We start from the raw sequence: 23,425 nt of genomic DNA on the forward strand, positions 1-23,425 counted from the left end.
TTCACACCTGGCTTGAAGTACTGGTGGAAGTGTTGTTCACCAAAATGGGGCACGAAGAGAAAGAATAGATTACAGAAATAAGATTATATATGTTCAGTTGTGGACACAGGAAATCTGAGTATCCTCTCAACATTCACATGGACATGTCCGGTAAGCACTTGGATGTGTAGCCTAATGCCCAGAAAAGAGAAAATAGACTTACTAGTCATCAGCATAGAGTTAATAAGGTGAAGACATGGGAGAGGAAAGAAAGGGGACCTAGGATGTATTGGAGAAGACCACCATACACGATATACACAGAAGCAGAGGGATGGAGGTGGTAGCCAGATATGAGTGTGAAACCAGAGAAGAGGGGTCTTTTGGAAGAATAATCTCAGAATAATCCTTTCTGTAAATTTTACATTCCAGGTTTTTAAAATAAATCTTTGCCAAGTAATTTTTATTTTCAAAGAAGGAACATGTGATGGGAGTGTATGAATGAAGCATATAAAGAGCAGTGTTAAACTAAATGGATACTGTAGCTAGCCTTATATTGATGAGGTAGCTCTGCAGTGTATTTCTGAAAAACTTCACATATATCTTATATAGTTTGGGGAGGAAGACAGGAAGTGGGTAGAGAATTTTAGAATTGTAAAGCATCTGAAAGAATGAGGACAAGATTACGTTCTGATGGAAATCAGACATGAAAGTAAATGTTTATTCGTACTTGTGTCACAGCATTTTTACTAGTACACAGTGCATAAGTTTTTATGTAAAGTTGTAAGACTAGGAGGAAAATAAATGAATTAGCATATCTTTTAAAAAACTTATTTTTAAAAATTTATTAGGGAAAGAAGAGGACCCCCTTACACCTCGGCCTGCCACCTGCCCGTGTGTGTAGTCCCCAGCTTCAGTAGTTATTGATGGGGGGACCATCTTGTTTCACCTATTAAGCCCCCCTCCACTGGATAATTAAAAGCAAATTCTGGATATCACATTTCATTGAACAAGTTTTTAGTATGTAACTCTAAGATTTAAACAGCTTCAGTGAGGCATAATTGACATACATTAAATGGGAAGAGACATTTTCCCTAATCCCCTTCACTGTAATACAACTACTCATTTTTGTGTACCTCTAGTCTTTGGCCTTATGCAGAATAACAGTTAATATTTTAAGGATGGCAAGAATTATTCAGATGGTCGACAGTTTTAGTAAAGTTCCCTATAAGGAATCAAGAAGAATAAAGTATGTTTCCAGGAAAAACTGTGACTGTGCTACTGACAGCAGTTAATACGTATCAGAGTGGAGTGCACCGTTTCCTGTTTTTCTCTGCAGAGGCCTGACTCTGGAATTCCCCTTGTTTGCCCATGATTTAAATCTCGTCTGTACCCTGTGCTCTCAATATAGCACACCAGAAAAGTGGGCTGTTCTTTAAATACCTTGTGTCTGAAAAATATTATGTTTTTGTATCTTAAAATATTTAATTATACTTAGAATCCAGGTTTTTGATTAAGAAAGTTATAACAGAAGTCTAAAGAACACCTCAGCCTGTGTCTGGATCCTATCCCTCCTACCTTCTCTGGAAGGCTTGTAATATTGATAATCTTTATTTTTCTTTACCTTCTGTCTCTGTCTTTTCTGATTTGCCTCATCAGAAATTAAGCATAGTCAAGTCTTTCTCATATTTAAGGGAAAAAATTCAATCTGTCCTCATTACCTCTTCTCCCTTGAGCTACAGCTGTCTGTCTTCTCCTGTTCAGAGGCCAGACTTTGTCCAGTCGTCTGTGTTGGAGTTCTCCATTTCCCCACCTCCTGGATGCCCCTCACTCCCCCGCTGATGTCTGGAGCTCCTGTCACTGTGCTGGCACAGCATCACCAAGGTGCTCACTTCATGTTGCTGAATCCAGGAAGCATGTTTGTCTTCACCCGACCTCCCACCAGCTTGCAGAGTATTGCCTAACCCCTCCTTCACACTTTGAAGAAGTCACATCTGACTTTCCTCCTAACTTTTAGGCTGTTCCTTTTTGGCCTCCTTTAATGGCTTATTTTCCTGACCAACCTTATATAGAGTTCCTCTGTGCACTTTTCTTCCTAGGAAGTCTCATTAACTTGGACAGTTTTATTCTGGTGACTCTCAATTTCCTATCTCTAGTTTAGCCCTTTTCAGAATCCTATATCTGTGTATTCAACTTGCCCTCTTGATAACCTCCCTTGAATGTCTCATAGATGTCTCAAATTCGGTGTGTCTTAAACAGAATCTTTCATCTTCTTCCTAAAGACTGACCCTCTTGCAGTATTATCTAATCCATTAAATCGAGTACACTCTATTCAGATCTGAAATCTGTGCATCTTTCTTAACTGTTACCTCTCAATTCTCAAATCCAGTCAACAACCAGATGCTTTTGATTTTACCCACTGAACACAGCTTGAATCTGTACATGTTCCATTTATGCTGCTGTTAGTTGAATGCAAGTAATCTCCTTTCACCAACATTACTCTAATAATTTTTCTTTTGGACCCCTCCAACCTGCTTTCCATCTGTAGCTATTACGCCTTTTAAAACCATTTTGATCATGTTATCCCCCTGCTTTAAACATTGTGCTCCTTCTAGCCTTAAAGAAAGAAAGACAGAAAACTTCTACTACTAACCCTACAATCCAGGTTAGAGTAGATGGCATGAAGAACCCTTTCAGTACTAAAGGAAAAGTCTCATTCCCAACTCAGTAAAGTTCAAGTTGAAAAGTAGTCATTATTTTCAGATTATAAATTAATTACCTAACATAATTGTTGTGACAGAAGGAAGTCAGTGTCTTCCTGTCCTTTGCTTTTCACTGTGAGAGTAGTCTCTTTTTTTTTTTTTGCGGTATGCGGGCCTCTCACTGTTGTGGCCTCTCCCGTTGTGGAGCACAGGCTCCGGACACGCAGGCTCAGCGGCCATGGCTCACGGGCCCAGCCGCTCCGCGGCATGTGGGATCTTCCCGGACCGGGGCACGAACCCATGTCCCCTGCATCGGCAGGTGGACTCTCAACCACTGCGCCACCAGGGAAGCCCCAAGAGTAGTCTCTTTTGAACCAGTTTAGTTGTCTCCTTTTGAACATCCTCCCTCATTATTCAGAGTGTCATATTATGCTTATAAGTGTATATTAATATGCCTCTTTCAGAAGCATATCGACCTAGAAGCACATCCATTCATTAATCTTTCAAGAAACATTTCTGGGTGAGATGGCTGGTGGCCTGAGTGCTCCATGGTGACTCCTCTCTCCCAGCATCTTCTTGCAATAATTCGACTGTTAGAATAAATCCCTTAATGTGGATTCGTGGGCCAGGTGTAGCCATCTGCTCAGCCCCAGACACACCCTTCCAGAGGAAATGATGTGGATTCAGAACTGGTAGAAGTCCTATGTGTTCACAGGGCAAGGGACGATCTGGAAGTAGATCTTATTCTCTGAAATAGGCCAGCCCATCACCTGCTTCAGCGGACCCTCTGGCTGAGCCAGGTGGCACCATCTGTACCTCGGGAGCTGTTGCCCCTGCAGGCTAGCCTCACAAGGCCTTCGGGGAAGTCTTCAGTCTGGCAGACGCCATGAGCCCATGGAACATAACCGCCATCCTTTGTCTTCATCTGTAGACGTCTAGCCTTTTCTGCTCAGTCTGGGGTGTGCCGAGACCCTGGAAGCCTCCTTCTCCTTCAGTACATCAGGGGGCGTACTGTGGAAGAAACCCCAACAATTTGTCCTACTCAGGTATCAAGAAAACTCATGTCCTCTGCTGGTGAAGATGCACTTGGATGTGCTTTGAGAAACATAGTTTTCTAACACGACAAATTTAATGGTAATGTAACAGTATGTTACCAAGAAGAAAACAGACACAAAACTACTGTTAACATCGTCTTTTCCCTACCTTAATCCTAGAAAAGAGAAGGTAGCATTGCTTCTCAAGGCTTATTTAGGGATTTGTGCTGTATCATCTCAGAAGAGAATAGTATGAAGGGGAAGTATGTTGAATGGGGTGGGTAGAAATAGACAAACTCGAGTCTGTAGAAAAAAATGGGAAACAGGGTGGAAGAGACTATCCTGCATTGGTGGCACTTGGCCTCCCACATCAAAGGATGGCTGCGGGTGACAAGTCTGTGGTTAGGGGCAGGGAATCTGTGTGAGCCTCCTTAAGTAGCACCATGTAAGGAAAAGAGAGCAGGAAATTGGCGTGTTGTGCTAAGAAACAGAAAATTGAAGAGCATAGACAAGGGATCTAGACCCTTCCTTGGCTTACTGACACCATTTTAACCTGAAATTTTTATACAACCCTATGGGACACTGCCCCAAAGGACCAATTGAATTTCTTAACCCTTCAGAAAGGGGCTTGAAGTAACTAAATTTGGAGAAGTACAGGAATGAATATTTTACTCCCGGGTGTTACAGCCTATAATTCATTCAGTCAGGCGTCTTTGATAGGAAAAAAGGAAAACATGTAATACAAATTCTCAAAGAGATTAAAAATACTGCGTAGCAAAGAGCTTCCAAAACATAATCATAATTGGAGAAAAATAATTATCTACCACTGAAAAAAAATTACTGATCCAGAGCTGGGGTCAGCAAGCCAGAACTTATGGGCCATTATGTCACCTGCCACCCTTTTTTGTGCATAAATGTTTACTGGAACACAGCTATACTCATTTGTTCTCACATTGTCTGTGGCTGCTTACACACTGTGATGACAGAGCCAGAGCTTTGACAGAGACTGTATGGCCTGCAGGCTTAAAATATTTCCTCTCTGGGGCTTCCCTGGTGGCGCAGTTGTTGAGAATCTGCCTGCCAATGCAGGGGACACGGGTTCGAGCCCCGGTCTGGGAAGATCCCACATGCCGCGGAGCAACTGGGCCCGTGAGCCACAATTACTGAGCCTGCGCGTCTGGAGCCTGTGCTCCGCAACGAGAGAGGCCGCGATAGTGAGAGGACCGTGCACTGCGATGAAGAGTGGACCCCGCTTGCCACAACTGGTGAAGGCCCTCGCACAGAAACGAAGACCCAACACAGCCATAAATAAATAAATAAATTTAAATCATTAAAAAAATTTTTTTTTCTCTCTGGACTGTACGAAAACAGTTGTGGATTCCTAAAGAGGATCAAGTGGCATTATTTTCTAATACAGTGAAACTATAAAGAGGAAACAAATAATGGAAGAAACTAGGAAGATTATACACACACACGTGCATACACACAGACACACACACGCTCTCCCTCCCTCCGTCCCTCCTCCCCCTGACCTCCCTTAGACACACAAACACACATTCAGATGTCTACATAACAGAAGCTCTGGAAATAGCAAAAAAGAACACAAGGAGCAATATCAAAGAAATAATACAAGAAAACTTTACTAAGCTATAGTAAAACCCGTGTTCAGATAGAGAGGGACTTCCATATGCCATACAGAACACTGGAAGGGAAAACCAGCAAACCTGGAGATAGTCCAGAGTCACTGTTCAACTCTGAGGATAAACATAACTTCAAGGGAAAACAGCAGGCTTTTGGGATTCTAATCTGTGGCAATAAAAACAACAGGCTTTTGGGATTCTAATCTGTGGCAATAAAAGCTAGAGGGCAGTAAAACAATATATACTAGCTTCTAAAATTAATGTATGAACTCTCCACTTCTGTGGCTTTGTAGAAAATCATGTTCTAATCCTGAGAAGCTGTCACCTGTGTCTATCTCGATACGTTTTTAGGATTTATCAAGAGCATAGCAACATTTCAGTAGCTGGAGACTTAAAATACTATGTTCAGAGGCAACCTAACCTAATCCAACAACTTTGTAACTTGCCTTAGTTTTGATGCAGATGGCATTTTCAGGAGACGTATTCTGTTGAAAGGGAGGAAAATGGGGATACGCAGAGATGGTATTAGGACAGTAAGCCAGCTGTGCCCGTGGCCCCTCTCAGTTGATCACAGTATCTAAGGAGCCACAGAACACTCGGGTCTGATGATAACCTTCTTCTGTGGAAAAATCTCGGATGGTTAGTTTAACACAGCAGCAGGGTGGGGAAGTGTCTTGTGAGGCGGAGGGCACATTGGTAGAACAAGGATTGCAGCCTGTGGCTGAAGTTCCTGGGAAGCTGCTGGGAAGTGGGGTCAGAAATGAGGAAGAGGCAGTAAGCTGCAGCCTGGGTGGCTGCTTGGACAGGGTTTCGTTTGCAGCCAGAATAGGCCAGAAATCAGTGAATGGGCTAGAGCCAAACCTCCCCTGCACAGAGAGCTGACAGATTCCTTCCGGGTGAAGGGTAGTTGGGTATAATCTCAGTAACAACCATCAAAATAGCATCAGTCTGTTAATGATGCAAGCTAGAATGTTTTGTTTAAAATCGGAATGCTGCACTTAAGTCACACTGTCTTCTTTGCTAAGAATGATGGTTACAGATGATAATTTTACATTTGTCTTATTTTTTAAAAGAATAAAACTTAAATGGTTGCTATACAAATATGTGGATGGCCAAAGTCAGACCAAATAATCTATTTTAAGTTCTAAATAATAACTTATTATTTTACTTTACCAATCATTTTTTTGTGCATATATTTATTTCTCTGGGGGATCTCATCATAAGAGGTGATTGTGGTGATACCAAGATTTAGGTATTTTTGTGTCCTGGGCAAAGATGATATTATACGAAGTCATTTGTGCATAGTATATAAATCTATCAGAATAAGTTTTTGTTAACAAGATCATTTTCTCAACACGTTATTCCTTATATTTTAGAAAAGGCGCCGGCGGATTGACCGAAGTATGATTGGAGAGCCCACAAACTTTGTGCACACGGCTCACGTGGGGTCAGGAGACCTGTTCAGTGGGATGAATTCCGTAAGTATGTGGGTGGAACATACAGGTGGGGCCTCCAGGCATAGTCATGTGTACCTGTGTAACAGGTACATACATTCTTAATGATGGCACTGTGCCCAGTGTATTATAGACATTGACCGTACATACTTAATGTGAGCATCAAAGAGAAGAAAATGATCAATGAAAAATTAATCTCTTACGTAGTTTGCCAAGTCATCTGTTTTTCTAAACTTTTTGTAGCTACCTTTCTTCCGAATAAATACTTTAAAACTTTTAAAGGATTTGAATTCAGAAAGGAAGGTACTCTCCCATGGATTCTCATGCCCCCTGCCGCCAAAGCAACTTGGAGGTCAGCTTTTTAGTAATATTTAATCTCTTAAGTTCAGTTAGTTGCCTTTTGCAGACGTATTTATTGCATTTCCCTTATAAAATATTAGGCTTTACCTGATATTAGAATGCTTGTTATTTATTTATTACTGTAACATAAGTTCTCACACACTTAGCAGAGGATTAGAATTTGTATGTATTTGCTGTTTTTTATAGAGGTTTCGGTGAATTTCAGAAGACGCTTTAAATTTACTCAGCTGAACTCTTACTCCTTAATTTTTCATCTAAGGGAAAATAGAGAGCAGTATAATAGAAACCAATAGAGGGTTTTTATCAGGGCTCTGCCACTATTGCTATCCCCCATATCTAAAGTACACTGAGTTGTCTAAATGATCCCTCAAGTGTTTAGAACCAGAAAGTCAATAAGGCTTTTATAAACACAAAATTATGCTGCATTGTATGCTCACTTACTGGACAGCGTTAACAAAAGACTTAAAAGAACAGAGACTTACAAGGTAGGTAGGTGAGTATCCTGGATACAGCAAACAAGTTTGTCCCTATAGTTACTAGGTAAGCAAAGGGATGACATTTGTAGCTTCCTGGAAAGGAAACAGCTTGTTTGTTTTAAATCTGTAGGAAAAGTACACTGAACTGCTTTTGTGGAAATGTAAGAGGTGTCAGATTGCTGTTAAAATACAACTCAGTAGCTTCGTTTCCTGGATTAATGTGGAGTGAAGAGACCAAATGGGACCCTATGACTTTTGTTAATATTAAGGTCATTGTGGCATATATAAATAAAATGAACGGTTTCAAATTTATTATATCTGATTAATTTCTTTCTCATCGACATGTCTTCTTCCCCACTTTTGTTCTTAAAAATTTAACTGTATAGGACAAATTAAGTTCTTAGTTCATAGTACTTAGTTAACTTTTAAAATCTCGTTTATGCACATTTCAGAATTTCCTTCAAGATTCCTATCTGGTAATTTGTCTCTATGAAAAGCCTGTCATTGATGTACATGATTCTTGCTTGCGATCAAGTTAGGTAAAGTTTGAGGACTGTCCCCTGCAGGGCTGACTGAGCTGCAGCATCAAGATGGGCCCTCAGCTGTTGTAGAGGTTCTGCCCTGCAGTCTCCAGACAGCCTCCTCTGGTTACTGAAGTAGATTTCTTATGAGGTGTTCTAGCTCTTCAGAACCAAACCTGTCTTCCGAAGGCTGTTTGTACTCATTGCCTATGTTTACGTATTAGTTTGTTGTCTCTACAAAGAAATAGTTTCTCTTAAGTTCATCTATTCTGAGAATTGAGCAACAGTAATAGGAACATGGCTCGATGCATATGAAAGAGGCAGGCCACGCTGGATTATTGAATGGTCAGATGACTGGTTTTTTTCCCCTAAATACACTGTTCTTCCCAAGACTACTTTTCATACTAACTTATTGCTAGAAAAAGTTTCTATGACTCTTTTAATAATATAACTTTATTGTGTTAAAATAATGCATATCCACAGTCACAATAATACATATCATCTCAATACTGAGGGTTACTTACTAGAAAATCCAAGTCCTTTTGTTTGAAATTGAAGAATTGACTTTTGGAAGAAAAACATTTTTTTTTTCTTAGAATTTGCATGGCGTTATGAAAGTACCATGTAAAAATATAAAGATGTTGTAAATAGGCCTAAGATACCTATAAAACCTAACTTGTCATGTTAGGTGGGAAATTATTTGGTACTAGGGTAAAATCAAGTTTGTGCCACAAAACAGTGTTACCACAGAGGAGCAGAAAATTAACCGATAGCCTATGGCCATAAGCTTCGCAGACTGAGCAAGTTTACTTAAATAGACCTATAGATTTTAATTTTATTTATTAAAATTTAAAAATTTTATTTATTTTTGGCTGCATTGGGTGGTTGTTGCTGCGTGAGGGCTTTCTCTAGTTGTGGCGAGCAGGGGCTACTCTTCCTTGCGGTGCGCAGGCTTCTCATTGCGGTGGCTTCTCGTTGCGGAGCACACCTGCATTGGCAGGCGGATTCTTAACCACTGCGCCACCAGGGAAGTCCCTCTCTTTTTTAATATATTCTTACCTAAAGTAGTCATTTGAGTAATGTGAATATAGATGTTACAGTTCATCACTATGTGATATCATTGGAGTTAGTTCCACATATGTGAATTTTTCAGTAAATGAGTAAAAATTTACCCATTTAAGAGCCAATCACATGTTCTCACTTTAACCATATTGGACCTGAATAGCCATGCATTTTATATTTTGCTATTCTCTTCAGTTAGAATATATTTAAACCTGTCTTACTCCAAAAATAACTTAGACCAGTCTTATTATTTTCTTTAAACAAACTGACTGAGGATCATCAATGAAAAGACACCTTGTATCGATACATCATGTTTTCTGTGATTAAGTATTTGATAAGTAGATTAATGAGTGGATGGTGCTCCCACCCCCTTCTCACCTCCCTGGGTCCTAGAAATGTGAAGGGCCCTTTGAGCTGTTTCTGTGCATTAGACCAGACTGCCAGTGCTCTCACCGTTGACTGTTAGGCCGTCACATCCCAGACCTTCCTGTTGCCCCTTTTTCTAGCAGTCTAGCTTGATTCGCTCGTTCTCTGCTTCCAAAATGCTTCTAATTGCTATGAACTAAGATAGGATACACTAAGAACTCTTCACAGTTCGCACGTAACTTTGTGACTTTGTTTTGGCAAAGTAAGAAAACATCCCAGCGGGACTTCCCTGGCGGTCCAGTGGTTAACACTCCGCGCTTCCACCACAGGGGTCACAGGTTCGATCCCTGATCCGGGAACTAAGATTCCACATGCCGTGCATCATGGCCAGGAAAAAAGAGAAAATACCCGAGCATTTATATATCTCACAGTCTACTAGAAAGTAGCCCTGTAATGTGGTTAGGAAAGGTTATCATCTTTAATCATTTTACAGATAAGAAGCCTGATATGCACAGAGGATAAGTAGTTCACCCAGAGTTAAAATATTAATAAAGAAGCTTGGATTACAGTCCAAGTCTTTGGATTCTTTAGTTGTTGTTGGAACATAGTTGATTTACAATGTGGTGTTAGTTTCAGGTGTACAGCAAAATGAATCAGTTATATATATACATATATCCACTCTTTTAGCTTCTGTTCGCGTATTGGCCATTACAGAGTATTGAGTAGAGTTCTCTGTGCTATGCAGTAGGTCCTTATTAGTTATCTATTTTATATATACTAGTGTATATGTCGAGCCCAGTCTCCCAATTTATCCCTCCCAAGATCCCATCCTCCCTGGTAATCATAAGATTGTTTTCTACATCTGTGACTTTCTGTTTTGTAAATAATTTGGGATGACATTTAGGTTGCTTCCATGTCTTGGCTATTGTAAATAGTGCTACTATGAACATAGGGATGCATGTATCCTTTTGTAAATATTATAGTTTTCTTCAGATGTATGCCCAGGAGTGGGATTGCTGGATATGGTAGTTCTGTTTTTAGTTTTTTAAGGAACCTCATACTGTTCTCCATAGTGGTTGTACCATTTACAATCGACCAACAGTGCAGGAGGGTATCTTTTTCCCACACCCTGTCCAGCATTTACTGTTTGTAGAATGTTTGATGATGGCCATTCTGACCAGTGTGAGGTGATACCTCATTGTAATTTTGATTTGCTTTTCTCTGATAATTAGTGATGTTGAGCATCTTTCTTTTGCTTTTTGGCCATCTGTATGTCTTCTTTGGAGAAATGTCTATTTAGATCTTTTGCCCATTTTTTTTTAATTCAAACAAAATCACAAAAATTTTAATCATCCTCATCAGTTCACTCAGTCCCATGTAATTAATTTTTTTTCATCTTGATCTTTTGTTAGCACTTTGATGAATTCATCAGTTTTCCATTAGAGTTCTGAAAATGCTTATTCAGTTCAGCAGTATCGTCAGTTACCAGAAACCTGTACTTGTCAGAGTCTTTTCCATGAATTCCTTGAAGATGGAACCCTTTTATCAGGAACACTTTTGCAAAAGCATCACAGTACACCCAGAACTGTCTGTAAATGACAAATGACTTAAAAATGACCACGGTTAAAGGTTTGATGAAAGTTCATAATAATGCAATTGACAAGGAAATTTAGTTATTTCTGAGAAGATATATATTTTAAAGTAATAACTAGAATTATGACTTACAACATTAAACCAGAACGTATAAGATTTTTAGAAGTTTCCTGTAATGTCTGAAACATTTATATTAACATATTTCCATACAAATAACCCAAAGAAAGTTCAGTATTAGTTGTTTTTTTGTTTGTTTTTTTATACTGCAGGTTCTTATTAGTCATCAATTTTATACACATCAGTGTATACATGTCAATCCCAGTCGCCCAATTCAGCACGCCACCATGCCCACCCCACCGCGGTTTTCCCCCTTGGTGTCTGTACCATTTTTCTAGGTTCCACATACATGCATTAATATACGATACTTGATTTTCTCTTTCTGACTTACTTCACTCTGTATGACAGTCTCTAGATCCATCCATGTCTCAACGAATTTCATTCTTTTTTTATGGCTGAGTAATATTCCATTGTATATATGTACCACAACTTCGTTATCCATTCGTCTGTCGATGGGCATTTAGGTTGCTTCCATGACCTGGCTATTGTAAATAGTGCTGCATTGAACATTGGGGTGCATGTGTCTTTTTGAATTATGGTTTTCTCTGGGTATATGCCCAGTAGTGGGATTGCTGGATCATATGGTAATTCTATTTTTAGTTTTTAAAGGAACCTCCCTACTGTTCTCCGTAGTGGCTGTATCAATTGACATTCCCACCAACAGTGCAAGACGGTTCCCTTTTCTCCACATCCTCTCCAGCATTTGTTCTTTGTAGATTTTCTGATGATGCCCATTCTAACTGGTGTGAGGTGATACCTCATTGTACTTTTGACTTGCATTTCTCTAATAATTAGGTTGAGCAGCTTTTCATGTGCTTCTTGGCCATCTGTATGTTTTCTTTGGAAAAATGTCTATTTAGGTCTTCTGCCCATTTTTGGATTGGGTTGTTTGTTTCTTTAATATTGAGCTGCATGAGCTGTTTATATATTTTGGAGATTAATCCTTTGTCTGTTGATTCCTTTGCAAATATTTTTTTCCATTCTGATGGTTGTCTTTTCGTCTTGTTTATGGTTTCCTTTGCTGTGCAAAAGCTTTGAAGTTCTATTAGGTCCCATTTTTTTCTATTTCCATTACTCTAGGAGGTGGATCAAAAAAGATCTTGCTGTGATTTATGTCAAACAGTGTTCTTCCTCTGTTTTCCTCTAAGAGTTTTATAGTGTCCGGTCTTATATTTAGGTCCCTAATCCATTTTGAGTTTATTTTTCTGTATGGTGGTTAGGGAGTGTTCTAATTTCATTCTTTTACATGTAGCTGTCCACTTTTCCCAGCACCACTTATTGAAGAGACTGTCTTTTCTCCATTGTACATCCTTGCCTCCTTTGTCCTAGATTAGTTGACCATAGGTGCGTGGGTTTATCTCTGGGCTTTCTATCTTGTTCCATTGATCTATGTTTCTGTTTTTGTGCCAGTACCATATTGTCTTGATTGCTGTAGCTCTGTAGTATAGTCTGAAGTCAGGGAGTCTGATTCCTCCAGCTCCATTTTTTTCCCTCAAGACTGCTTTGGCTATTCGGGGTCTTTTGTGTCTCCATTACAGATTTTAAGATGATTGGTTCTAGTTCCATAAAAAATGCCATTGGTGGGCTTCCCTAGTGGCACAGTGGTTGAGAGTCTGCCTGCCAATGCAGGGGACACGGGTTTGTGCCCCAGTCTGGGAAGATCCCACATGCCGCGGAGCGGCTGGGCCCATGAGCCATGGCCGCTGAGCCTGCGCGTCCGGAGCCTGTGCTCTGCAACAGGAGAGGCCCCAACAGTGAGAGGCCCGCGTACAACAAAAACAAAAACAAAAAATGCCATTGGTAATTTTATAGGGATTTCATTGAATCTGTAGATTGCTTTGGGTAGTATCGTCATTTTCCCAATATTGATTCTTCCAGTCCAAGAGCATGGTATATCTTTCCATCTGTTGGTATCATCATTAATTTTTTTCATCAGTGTCTTATAGTTTTCTGTTTTGTTTCCCTAGGTAGGTTTATTCCTAGGTATTCTGTTCTTTTTGTTGCAATGGTAAATGGGAGTGTTTCCATAATTTGTCTTTCAGATTTTTCATCATTAGTGTATAGGAATGCAAAAGATTTCTCTGCATTAATTTTGTATCCTGTAACTTTACCAAATTCATAAATTAGCTCTAGTAGTTTTCTGGTGGCATTTTTAGGATTCTCTATGTATAGTATCGTGTCATGTGCAGACATTGACAGTTTTACTTCTTCTTTTCCAATTTGTATTCCTTTTATTTCTTTTTCTTCTCTGATTGCCGTGGCTAGGACTTCCAAAACTATGTTGAATAATAGTGGTGAGAGTGGACATCCTTGTCTCATTCCTGATCTTAGAGGAAGTTCTTTCAGTTTTTCACCATTGAGAATGATGTTTGCTGTGGGTTTGTCGTATATGGCCTTTATTATGTTGAGGTAGCTTCCCTCTATGCCCACTTTCTGGAGAGTTTTTATCACAAATGGGTGTTGAATTTTGTCAAAAGCTTTTTTCTGCATCTATTGAGATGATCATATGGTTTTTACTCTTCAATTTGTTGATATGGTGTATGACATTGATTGATTTGTATATATTGAAGAATCCTTGCATCCCTGGAATAAATCCCACTTGATCATGATGTATGATCCTTTTAATGTGTTGTTGGATTCTGTTTGCTAGTATTTTGTTGAGGATTTTTGCATCTATTTTCATCGGTGATATTGGTCTGTCATTTCCTTTTTTGTAGTGTCTTTGTCTGGTTTTGGTATCAGGGTGATGGTGGCCTCATAGAATGAGTTTGAGAGTGTTCCTTCCTCTGCAATTTTTTGGAAGAGTTTGAGAAGGATAGGTGTTAGCTCTTCTCTACAAGTTTGATAGAATTCGCCTGTGAAGCCATCTGGTCTTGGACTTTTGTTTGCTGGAAGATTTTTAATCACAGTTTCAATTTCATTACTTGTGATTGGTCTGTTCATATTTTCTGTTTCTTCCTGGTTCAGTCTTGGAAGGTTATACCTTTCTAAGAATTGTCCATTTCTTCCAGGTTGTCCATTTTATTGGCATAGAGTTGCTTGTAGTAGTCTCTTAGGATGCTTTGTATTTCTGTGGTGTCTGTTGTAACTTCTGTTGATTTGAGTCCTCTCCCTCTTTTTCTTGATGAGTCTGGCTAATGGTTTATCAATTTTGTTGATCTTCTCAAAGAACCAGTTTTTAGTTTTATTGATCTTTGCTATTGTTTTCTTTGTTTCTGTTTCATTTATTTCTGCTCGTATCTCTATGATTTCTTTCCTTCTGCTAACTTTGGGTTTTGTTTGTTCTTCTTTCTCTAGTTCCTTTAGGTGTAAGGTTAGATTGTTTACTTGAGATTTTTCTTGTTTCTTGAGGTAGGCTTGTATAGCTGTAAACTTCCCTCTTAGAATTCCTTTTGCTGCATCCCATATGTTTTGGATGATCGTGTTTTCATTGTCATTTGTCTCTACGTATTTTTTGATTTCCTCTTTGATTTCTTCAGTGATCTCTTGGTTATTTAGTAACGTATTGTTTAGCCTCCATGTGTTTGTGTTTTTTACAGTTTTTTCCCTGTAATTCATTTCTAATCTCATAGCGCTGTTATCAGAAAAGGTGCTTGATATGATTTCAGTTTTCTTAAATTTACTGAGGCTTGATTTGTGACCCAGTATGTGATCTACCCTGGAGAATGTTCCATGCACACTTGAGAAGAAAGTGTAAACTGCTGTTTTTAGATGGAATGTCCTATATATAGCAATTAAATCTATCTGGTCTGTTGTGTCACTTAAAGCTTCTGTTTCCTTATTTATTTTCATTTTGGATGATCTGTCCATTGGTGTAAGTGAGGTGTTAAAGTCCCCCACTATTATTGTGTTACTGTCGATTTTTTTTTTAATAGCTGTTAGCAGTTGCCTTATCTATTGAGGTGCTCCTGTGTTGGATGTGTATATATTTATAACTGTTATATCTTCTTCTTGGATTGATCCCTTGATCATTTTGTAGTGTCCTTCCTTGTCTCTTGTAACATTCTTTATTTTAAAGTCTGTTTTATCTGATATGAGTATAGCTACTCCAGCTTTCTTTTGATTTCCATTTGCATGGAATATCTTTTTCCATCCCCTCACTTTCAGTCTGTATGTGTCCCTAGGTCTGAAGTGGGTCTCTTGTAGATAGCCTATAGATGGGTCTTGTTTTTGTATCCATTCAGGAAGCCTGTGTCTTTTGGTTGGAGCATTTAATCCGTTTGTGTTTAAGGTAATTATTGATATGTATGTTCCTATGACCATTTTCTTAATTGTTATGGGTTTGTTTTTGTAGATCCTTTTCTTCTCTTGTGTTTCCCACTTAGAGAAGTTCCTTTAGTATTTGTTGTAGAGCTGGTTTGGTGGTGCTGAATTCTCTTAGCTTTTGCTTGTCTGTAGAGCTTTTGATTTTTGCATCGAATCTGATTGAGATCCTTGCAGGGTAGAGTAATCTTGGTTGTAGCTTCTTCCCTTTCATCACTTTAAGTATATCATGCCACTCCCTTCTGGTTTGTAGAGTTTCTGCTGAGAAATCACCGGTTAGCCTTATGGGAGTTCCCTTGTATGTTATTTGTCATTTTTCCCTTGCTGCTTTCAATAATTTTTCTTTAATTTTTGCAAGTTTGATTACTGTGTGTCTTGGCGTGTTTCTCCTTGGCTTTATCCTGTATGAGACTTGCTGTGCTTCCTGGACTTGGGTGGCTATTTCCTTTCCCATGTTAGGGAAGTTTTCGACTGTAATCTCTTCAGATATTTTCTCTGGTCTTTTCTCTGTTTCTTCTCCTTCCGGGACTCCTATAATGCGAATGTTGTTGCATTTAATATTGTCCCCGACGTCTCTTAGGCCATCTTCATTTCTTTTCATTCTTTTTCTTTATTCTGTTCCGCAGCAGTGAATTCCACCATTCTGTCTTCCAGGTCACTTATCCATTCTTCTGCCTCAGTTATTCTGCTATTGATTTCTTCTAGTGTAGTTTTCATTTCAGTTATTGTATTGTTCATCTCTTTGTTTCTTCTTTAATTCTTCTAGGTCTTTGTTAAACATATCTTGCATCTTCTCCATCTTTGCCTCCATCGTTTTTCCAAGGTCCTGGATCATCTTTACTATCATTCTGAAATCTTTTTCTAGAAGGTTGCCTATCTCCACTTCATTTAGTTGTTTTTCTGGGGTTGTATCTTGTTCCTTCATCTGGTACATAGCCCTCTGCCTTTTTATCTTGTCTGTCTTTCTGTGCATGTGGTTTTTTGTTCCACAGGCTGCAGGATTGTAGTTCTTCTTGCTTCCTTGCCCATTTTTTGAATTGGTTTTTTGGTTTTTTGATATTCAGCAGTATGAGTCATTTGTATATTTTGTACATTAATCCCTTGTCGGTTGCTTCATTTGGAAATATTTTCTCTCATTGTGTGGGTTGTCTTTTTGTATTGCTTATGGTTTCTTTTGCTGTGCAGAAGCTTTTAAGTTTCATTAGGTCCCATTTGTTTATTTTTGTTTTAATTATCATTACTCTAGGAGGTGGATCGCAAAAGATATTGTTGCAATTTATGTCAGAGCGTGTTCTGCCTATGTTTTCTTCTAAGAGTTTTATAGTGTCTGGCCTTTCATTTAGGTCTTTGATCCATTTTGAGTTGAATTTCGTGTATGGTGTTAGAGAGTGTTCTAATTTATTTCTTTTACGTGTAAGCTCTCCGTTTTTCCCAGCACCGCTTATTGAAGAGACTGTCTTTTCTCCATTGTGTGTTTTTTTAATTTATTATTATTTTTTTCTCCAAAATTCCAGTTTTTTTAAATATCTTTATTGCGGTATAATTGCTTTAGAATGGTGTGTTAGTTTCTGCTTTATAACAAAGTGAATCATTTATACATATACGTATGTTCCCATATCTTTTCCCTCTTGCATCTCCCTCCCTCCCACCCTCCCTATCCCACCCCTCCAGGCGGTCACAAAGCACCGAGCTGATCTCCCTGTGCTATGCGGCTGCTTCCCACTAGCTATCTACCTTATGTTTGGTAGTGTATATATGTCCATGCCTCTCTCTCGCTTTGTCACAGCTCGCCCTTCCCCCTCCCCATATCCTCAAGTCCGTTCTCTAGTAGGTCTGTGTCTTTATTCCTGTCTTACCCCTAGGTTCTTCATGACATTTTTTTTTCTTAAATTCCATATATATGTGTTAGCATACTGTATTGGTCTTTCTCTTTCTGACTTACTTCACTCTGTATGAAAGACTCTAGATCTACCACCTCATTACAAATAGCTCAATTTCGTTTCTTTTTATGGCTGAGTAATATTCCATTGTATATATGTGCCATATCCTCTTTATGCATTCATCTGATGATGGACACTTAGGTTGTTTCCATATCCTGGCTATTGTAAATAGTGCTTCAGTGGACATTGTCGTACATGTCTCTTTTTGAATTATGGTTTTCTCAGGGTATATGCCCAGTAGTGGGATTCCTGGATCATATGGTAGTTCTATTTTTAGTTTTTTAAGGAACCTCCATACTGTTTTCCATAGTGGTTGTATCAATTTACATTCCCACCAACAGTGCAGGAGGGTTCCCTTTTCACCACCATTCCTTCTTGCTTTTTTCATAATTGCCATTCTGACTGGTGTGAGGTGATACCTCATTGTAGTTTTTATGTGCATTTCTCTAATAATTAGTGATGTTGAGCACCTTTTCATGCTCCTCTTTGGCCATCTGTATGTCTTCCTTGGTGAAATGTCTTTTTAGGTCTTCCACCAATTATTTAACTGGATTGTTTTTTTGATATTGAGCTCTATGAGCTGTTTGTATATTTTGGAAATTAATCCTTTGTTGTTTCATTTGCAAATATTTTCTCCCATTCTGAGGGTTGGCTTTTCGTCTTGTTTATTGTTTCCTTTGCTGTGCAAAAGCTTTTAAGTTTAATTAACTCCCATTTGTTTGTTTTGGTTTCTATTTCTGTTAACTCTAGGAGGTGGGTCAAAAAAGATCTTGCTGTGGTTTATATCAGAGTGTTTTTGCTGTGTTTTCCTCTAAGAGTTTTATAGTGTCTGGTCTAACATTTAGGTCTTTAATTCATTTGGAGTTTATTTTTGTGTATGGTGTTTGGGAGTGTTCTAATTTCATTCTTTTCCATGTAACTGTCCAGTTTTCACAGCACCACTTATTGAAGAGGCTCTCCTTTCTCCATTGTATGTTCTTGCCTCTGTTGTCGTAAATTAAGTGACCATATGTGCTTGGGTTTATTTCTGGGCATTCTCTCCTGTACCATTGATCTGTACTGGCTTTTGTGCCAGTACCATACTGTCTTGATTACTGTAGCTTTCTTGCCTCCTTTGTTATAGATTAGGTGACCATAGATTTGTGAGTTTATTTCTGGGTTTTCTATCCTGTTCCACTGATCTCTATTTCTGTTTCTGTGCCTTTACCATACTATTTTGATTACTGTTACTTTGTAGTTAGTCTCAAGTCAGGGAGCCTGATTTCTCCAGCTCCATTTTTCTTTCTCAGGATTGCTTTGATTACTTGGAGTCTTCTGTGTCTTTAATAATTTTTTGTTCTAGTTCTCTGAAAAACGTCATTGGTAATTTGATAGGGATTGCGTTGAATCTGTAGATTGCCTTGGGTAGTATGGTCATTTTCACAATATTGATTCTTCCAATCCAAGCACATGGTATCTCTCCATCCGTTTGTATCATCTTTACTTTCATCAGTGTCTTATAGTTTTCTGCATACAGGTCTTTTGTCTCCCTAGTAGGTTTATTCCTAGGTATTTTATTCTTGTTGTTGCAATGGTAAATGGTAGTGTTTCCTTAATTTCTCTTCCAGATTTTTTATCATTAGTGTATAGGAATGCAAGATATTTCTGTGCATTAATTTGGTACCCTGCTACTTTACCAAATTCATTGATTATAGTTTTCTGGTGGCATCTTTAGGGTTCTCTATGTATAGTATCATGTCATCTGCAAACAGTGACAGTTTTACTTCTTTTCCAGTTTTTATTCCTTTTATTTCTTTTTCTTCTCTGATTGCTGGGTCTAGGACTTCCAAAAGTGTTTTGAATGAAAGCGGTGACAGTGGACATCCTTGTCTTGTTCCTGATCTTAGAGGGAACACTTTCAGGTTTTCACCGTTGAGAATGATGTTAGCTGTGGGTGTGTCATATATGGCCTCTATTATGTTGAGGTAGGTTCCCTCTATTCCCACTTGCTGAGGAGCTTTTATCATAAGTCAGTGTTGAATTTCCTCAGAAGCTTTTTGTGTATGTATTGAGATGATCACATGGTTTTCATTCAGTTTATTACTGTGGTGTATGTAGCACACTGATTGATTTGAAGATATTGAAGAATTCTTGCATCCCTGGGATAAATCCCACTTGATCATAATGTACGATCCTTTTAATATATTGTTGGATTCAGTTTGCTAGTACTTTGAGTATTTTTGTGTCTCCGTTCATTGGTGATGTTGGCCTGTAATTTTCTTTTTTGTGTGTGGTGTCTTTGTCTAGTTTCAGTATCAGGGTAGTGTTGGCCTCATAGAATGAGCTTGGGAGTGTTCTCTTCTCCATAATTTTTTGGAAGAGTTTCAGGAGGGTAGGTGTTAACTCTTCTCTAAATGTTTGATAGCATTTACCTGTGAAGCCATCTGGTCCTGGACTTTTGCTTGTTGGAAGTTTTTAAATCACTGTTTCAATTTCAGTACTTGTTTTTTAATCACTGTTCAATTTCAGTACTGTGAATTTCAGTACTTGTTTTTTGTTTTTTTTTTGCGGTATGCGGGCCTCTCACTGTTGTGGCCTCTCCCCTTGCGGAGCACAGGCTCTGGATGCACAGGCTCAGTGGCCATGGCTCATGGGCCTAGCCGCTCTGTGGCATGTGGGATCTTCCCGGACCGGGGCACGAACCCGTGTTCCCTGCATCGGCAGGCGGATTCTCAACCCCTGTGCCACCAGGGAAGCCCTACAATTTCACTACTTGTGATTGGTCTGTTCATATTTTCTTTTTCTTCCTGGTTCAGTCTTGGAAGATTGTACCTTTGTAAGAGTTTGTCCATTTCTTCTAGCTTGTCCATTTTATTGGCATATAGTTGTTTGTAGTCAACTTATGGTCCTTTGTATTTCTGTGGTGTCTGTTGTAACTCTCCTTTTTCATTTCTAATTTTATTGATTTGAGTCCTCTCTCTTTTTTCTTGGTGGGTCTGGCTAAAGGTTTATTAATTTTGTTTATCTTTCCAAAGAACCAGCTTTTAGTTTTATTGATCTTTGCTACTGTTTTGTCTGTCTGTTTCATTTATTTCTGCTCTGATCTTTATGATTTCTTTCCTTCTACTAACCTTGGGTTTTGTTTGTTGTTCTTTCTCTAGTTGTTTTAGGTGTAAGGTTAGGTTGTTTGAGATTTTTCTTGCTTCCTGAGGTACGATTGTAGTTCTATAGACTTTCCTCTTGGAACTGCTTTTGCTGCACCCCCAAAACTTTGGACCATTGTGTTTTCATTGTCATTTGTCTCGAGGTATTTTTTCATTTCTTCTTTGATTTTTTCAATGATCCATTGGTCGTTTAGTACCATTGTTTAGCCTCCATGTGTTTTTGTTGTTTTTTTTTTACATTTTTTTCCCTGTAGTTTCTAATCCCATAGTGCTGTGGTCGGAAATGATGCTTGGTATGATTTCAATTTTCTGTAATTTACCAAGGCTTGATTTGTGACTCAAGATGTGATCTATCCTGGAGAATGCTCTGTGTGCCTTTGAGAAGAAAGTATATCTACTGTTTTTGGATGGAATGTCCTGTAAATATCAATGAAATCTATCTGGCGTATTGTCATTTAAAGCTTTTGTTTCCTTATTAATTTTCTGTCTAGATGATCTGTCCATTGGTGTAAGTGAGGTGTTAAAGTTCCCCACTATTGTTGTGCTACTGTCGATTTCTTCTTTTATAGCTGTTAGCATTTTCCTTATGTATTGAGGTGCTCCTGTGTTGGGTGTATATATATTTGTAATCGTTATATCTTCTTGGATTGATCCCTTTACCATTATGTAATGTCCTTCTTTGTCTTGTAACAGTCTTTATTTTTATTTTAAAGCTTATTTTGTCTGAGTATTGGTACTGCAGTTTTCTTTTGATTTCCATTTGTATGGAATACCTTTTTCCATCCTCTCACTTTTAGTCTGCATGTGTCCCTCGATCTGAAGTGTGTCTCTTGTAGACAGCATATATATAGGTCCTGTTTTTGTTTCAGCCAGTCTGTGTCTTTTGGTTGGAGCATTTAATCCATTAACATTAAGGTAATTATTGATATGCACGTACTTGCTATTTTTTTAATTGTTTTGGATTTGTTTCTTAAGGTCATTTTTCTTCCCTTCCTCTTTTATTCTCTTGTGATTTAATGTCTATTTTTTTTCTCTTTCTCTCTTTGTCTTTTTTTTGGGGGGCGGGGGCATGCTGAGCAACATGCAGGATCTTAGTTCCCAGATCAGGGATTGAATTTGTGGCCCCTGCAATGGAAGTGCAGAGTCTTAACCACTGGTCCACCAGGGAAGTCCCTTGATGTCTTTAGTGATGTGTTTGGATTGCTTTTTTCTTTTTTGTGTGTGTAGCTATTCTAGATTTTTGGTTTGTGGTTCCCATGAGGTTTTGCTATAGTAGTCTGTGTATGTACAAGATTGTTTTAAATGGTTGATATCTTTATTTCAAATGCATTTCCAATATCCTGCATATGTACTCTCCTCATGATTGCTGGTTTTGATATTCTGTTTGTGTGTGGAAGATTTCCTACCTTTACTTTATGTTTGCTTCTGCCAGTGAACTTCCCCATTCGTACTTTCTTGAGTCTAGTTGTGGTCTCTTCTTTTCCACCTAGAGATGTTCCTTTCAGATTTGTTGTAATGCTGGTTTGGTGGTACTAAATTCTCTTATCTTTTGCTTGTGTGTAAAGCCTTTTTATTTTTTGGCTGTGTTGGGTCTTCGTTGCCACGTGCTGGCTTTCTCTAGTTGCGGCAAGCAGGGGCTACTCTTGGATGCAGTGTGGGCTTCTCGTTGCAGTGGCTTCTCTTGTTGTGGAGCACAGGCTCTAGGCATGTGGGCTTCAGTAGTCGTGACACACAGGCTTAGTTGCTCCGCGGCATGTGGGATCGAACCCCTGCATTGGCAGGCAGATTCTTAACAACCGTGCCACCAGGGAGGCCCCTGTAAAGCTTTTGATTTCTCCATCAAATCTAAATGAGAGCGTTGCTGCGTAGAGTATTCTTGGTTGTAGGTTTTTCCCTTTAATCACTTTAAATATATTGTGCCACTTCCTTCTGGCCTGCAGAGTTTATACTGGAAAATCACCTGATAATCTTATGGGGTTTCCCTTGTATGTTATTTGTTGCTTTTCCCTTGGTGCTTTTAATATTTTTTTCTTTGTCTTTAATTTTTATCAGTTCGATTAATATGCATGTTGGTGCGTTCCTACTTGGGGTCATGTTTTATGGGACTCTGCGCTTCCTGGACTTGAGTGTTTCCTTTCTCATGTTAGGGAAGTTTTCGGCTATAATCTCTTCAGATATTATCTTGGGCCCTTTCTCTCTTCTTGCACCCTTATAATGCAAATGTTGGTATGTTTTAATGTTTCCCAGAGGTCTCTGAGACTGTCCTCATTTCTTTTCATTCTTTTTTCTTTGTTCTGTGGCAGTGATTTCCAACATTGTCTTCCAGCTCACTTATTTTTCTCCCTCAGTCATTCTGCTGTTTTTTCCTCCTAGTGTATTTTTCATTGCAGTTATTATATTGTTCATCTTTATTTGTTCATTACATCTTCTAGCTCTTTGTTAAACATTTCTTGTAACTTCTCAATCTGTGCCTCCATTCTTTTCCCACGATTTTGTATCATCTTTACTATCATTACTCTAAATTTTTTCTCAGGTAGGTTGCCTATCTCCTCTTCATTTAGTTGTTCTTGTGGGTTTTTATCTTGTTGTTTCGTCTGAAACATATTTCTCTGCCATCTCATTTTGTCTCACCTTCTTTGTGGACTCCTTTATGCAGGCTGGAGTATCATAGCTCCTCTTCTGGTGTCTGCCCTCTGGTGGGTGAGAGTGGTCCTCAGGCTTCTGGAGGTTTCCTGGTGGGAGGAGCTGGGTCTTATCCCTCTGGTGGGCAGTGCTGTG

General features: G+C 38.9%; 1 protein-coding gene across 1 annotated transcript in view; it reads left to right on the forward strand.

The window, feature by feature from the left end:
- The window catches only part of CDC42SE2 (CDC42 small effector 2), a 115,642-nt gene that overhangs the window by 87,557 nt on the left and 4,660 nt on the right, over window positions 1-23,425 (forward strand). Inside the window, exon 4 of the mRNA XM_022588727.2 lies at window positions 6,729-6,830. Coding sequence (XP_022444435.1) covers window positions 6,729-6,830 — 102 coding nt within the window. The remainder of the gene's footprint in view (window positions 1-6,728; window positions 6,831-23,425) is intronic.

This window comes from Delphinapterus leucas, chromosome 3 (genome assembly GCF_059928025.1).
Source record: "Delphinapterus leucas isolate spDelLeu-1000000601 "Yukka" chromosome 3, BTC_Dleu_Yukka2, whole genome shotgun sequence".
In the NCBI taxonomy this organism is placed as follows: Eukaryota; Metazoa; Chordata; class Mammalia; order Artiodactyla; family Monodontidae; genus Delphinapterus; species Delphinapterus leucas.